Source organism: Cariama cristata, unplaced genomic scaffold (genome assembly GCF_000690535.1).
Source record: "Cariama cristata isolate BGI_N322 unplaced genomic scaffold, ASM69053v1 scaffold14390, whole genome shotgun sequence".
Classification (NCBI taxonomy): Eukaryota; Metazoa; Chordata; class Aves; order Cariamiformes; family Cariamidae; genus Cariama; species Cariama cristata.
This window is the reverse complement of record NW_009596465.1, coordinates 1-2272: the sequence shown is the minus strand read 5'-3', so window position 1 is coordinate 2272 and position 2272 is coordinate 1. Positions and strand designations below refer to the sequence as shown.

The 2272-nt window shown below is 57.3% G+C and overlaps 1 protein-coding gene across 1 annotated transcript; it reads left to right on the top strand.

Annotated features, from left to right (window-relative positions):
* Nucleotides 1-81: 81 nt before the first annotated feature.
* Nucleotides 82-2269, top strand: LOC104166388 (histidine--tRNA ligase, cytoplasmic-like; the record flags this gene model as incomplete). Its single annotated transcript, XM_009706286.1, has 6 exons — nt 82-243; nt 997-1122; nt 1290-1397; nt 1575-1673; nt 2005-2098; nt 2247-2269. Coding segments are annotated over 6 exons (612 nt in total), but the record flags the coding sequence as incomplete, so codon positions are not given.
* Nucleotides 2270-2272: the final 3 nt, after the last annotated feature.

Here is a 2272-nt window from a genome sequence, read left to right as displayed (position 1 = left end):
CATGCCCTTCCCCCACCCGATTCTCTGCATGACTTGGGGGGCTCGGGGTGCCCAGGCTCTGTGCCCTGTCCCCCGTCCCAGGGGACCCTGTACCCCAGAGCCACCCTGGTCCTTCGCTGCCCTGCCAGCTGCCTTGCCTCTCCCCAGGAGACGCTGATGGGGAAGTACGGGGAGGATGCGAAGCTCATCTACGAGCTGCAGGACCAAGGAGGGGAGCTGCTGGCCCTGCGCTACGACCTGACCGTATCCTGCTATCGCCCCGGCCACCTTGTGGCTGGGATGGGGGGGGAGGACTGCCACTGCCCCCTTGTTGGGCCACCCTTGCCCTGCCCTGCCTGCAGGTCCTGTTGGGGTGATGGAAGCCCCTTCCCACTGAGCGGTGGGCACCCCAGCTGGTCGGGCAGTCGTTGGTGTGACCCCACCTCAGATGACCCCAGAGCCAGTCCAGGATCTGCAGGAAAGTGGCCCTTCCGTGGGCTGTGGACGTGCACCAGTATGCTGCACTGTACTGGTTTTACCTTCTCCTGGTTTTACAGTCCCCACCTCTGAGCGTTCCTGTCCTGCCTATCCCACCTTCCCAGTGCTTCAGCAGTTGTTCTGAGAGAGCAGCGGTGTTTGCTGCAGGTACAAAGTAGGTGTCCATCCCGGGCCTTCTCCACCTCCACGTCTCACCAAAAAGCTCTTGGTTAATGTCTATACATCTGTGCTATATGTTGAATTCTCTGTGACTGCACCTTAAGAGGGTGAAATGACCTAGCAAAGGTCTGTGTTTGCAAGGCGTTAACATACTGTGGTTCAGAAAAAGGAGACAGGGTTGTCCCAGCGTTGGAGGAGCTCAGCGTGGTTCATTGTACTCATCGTCAGCCTGGGCTGATGATCTCCCCAGGGACTGGGAGCAGCTGGCAAAGCAAAAGGGAGACAAGGTGCTTTGAGGTTTAGCTTTCTGCAGCTCAGGGGAATCTCTACGTTCCTGTCCTTAACTCCTCAGCCCCCCAGGTGCCCTTCGCTCGCTATTTGGCGATGAACAAGATCACCAACATGAAGCGCTACCATATCGCTAAGGTCTACAGGCGAGACAACCCAGCCACGACCAGGGGCCGCTACAGGGAGTTCTACCAGTGCGTGAGTGTTGTGGTGGCTGCTGCCACATGAGGGGCCGAGACTGTGTGTGGGAGTGGCGTGGGTTTTACCAGCTGGATTGCCTTCAGCTGTGGGGCTGTGTGGCGTGCCTTGCGGAGCTGAAGCATCTCAGCTGTGTCAGGAGCTTCTGCCGCTTCTTCTGCCCCCAGGATTTTGACATTGCTGGGTGGTTCGACCCAATGATTCCCGATGCTGAGTGCTTGAAGATCGTGCATGAGATCCTGAGTGACCTGCAGCTTGGGGACTTTCTCATTAAGGTGAGATCAGAGCCGTGTGGTTTTCATACCTCTGCACCTTCCCTTCCTGTGGGATCGAGGTGCTGGTGAAAAGGCACAAGGAGATGCCAACAGCTGCAGCTTCCCGCACCTCTGGGGAAAGAAGAAATGGTGGTGGGGGGATTTCCCCTGAGCTAAGTGTGCCTCTCCCACCCCCAGGTCAATGACCGACGGATTTTGAATGGCGTGTTTGCCGTCTGCGGCATCCCAGAGAGCAAGTTCATAACTACGTGCTCTGCTGTGGACAAGCTGGACAAGGTAAGCGTTGTGCTTGTGGGGAGGTCGCTTCCAGTCTCAGGGGGTGGGTGTCTCAGACTGGGCAGCGTTGTGGCTGCTCTCATCATGAAGAGGTTCGCAGCAGCTAAGCCGTTGGCATTTGTAAAGGATTTGGGGAGCTCTTGGGTGTGGTTAAGAATAAAGCCTGATGTTTCCAGTGATTTCTGTTAACAATTCCTGAGAGAGAGACGCGGATCATTAGTGAGATTGCTGACTGCTGTCTTCCTGCACGTGTTGTAAATACGTGGGCTGGCGGAGACAGTGGGTGATGAGAACATCCTGCGACAACGGATGCTCTTGTCTCCCCTCGCAGATGCCATGGGAAGAAGTGAGGAGTGAGATGGTAGGAGAGAAGGGCCTCTCTCCTGAGGCCGCAGATCACATTGGGGAGTATGTCCAGCTTCACGGTGAGCACTGTGGGGTCGAGCCCTTGGCCTTGTTCTTCCAGGTCAGGCAGGGAGGGCCAGCGATGGAGGGGTACAAGGCAGCATACTTGGCTGGCCGTGCCTGTCATTGTGGGTGCTGCTGCACCTGAGGCATGGCTTGTTCCCGCAGGTGGCCTGGACCTGATCGAGCGGCTT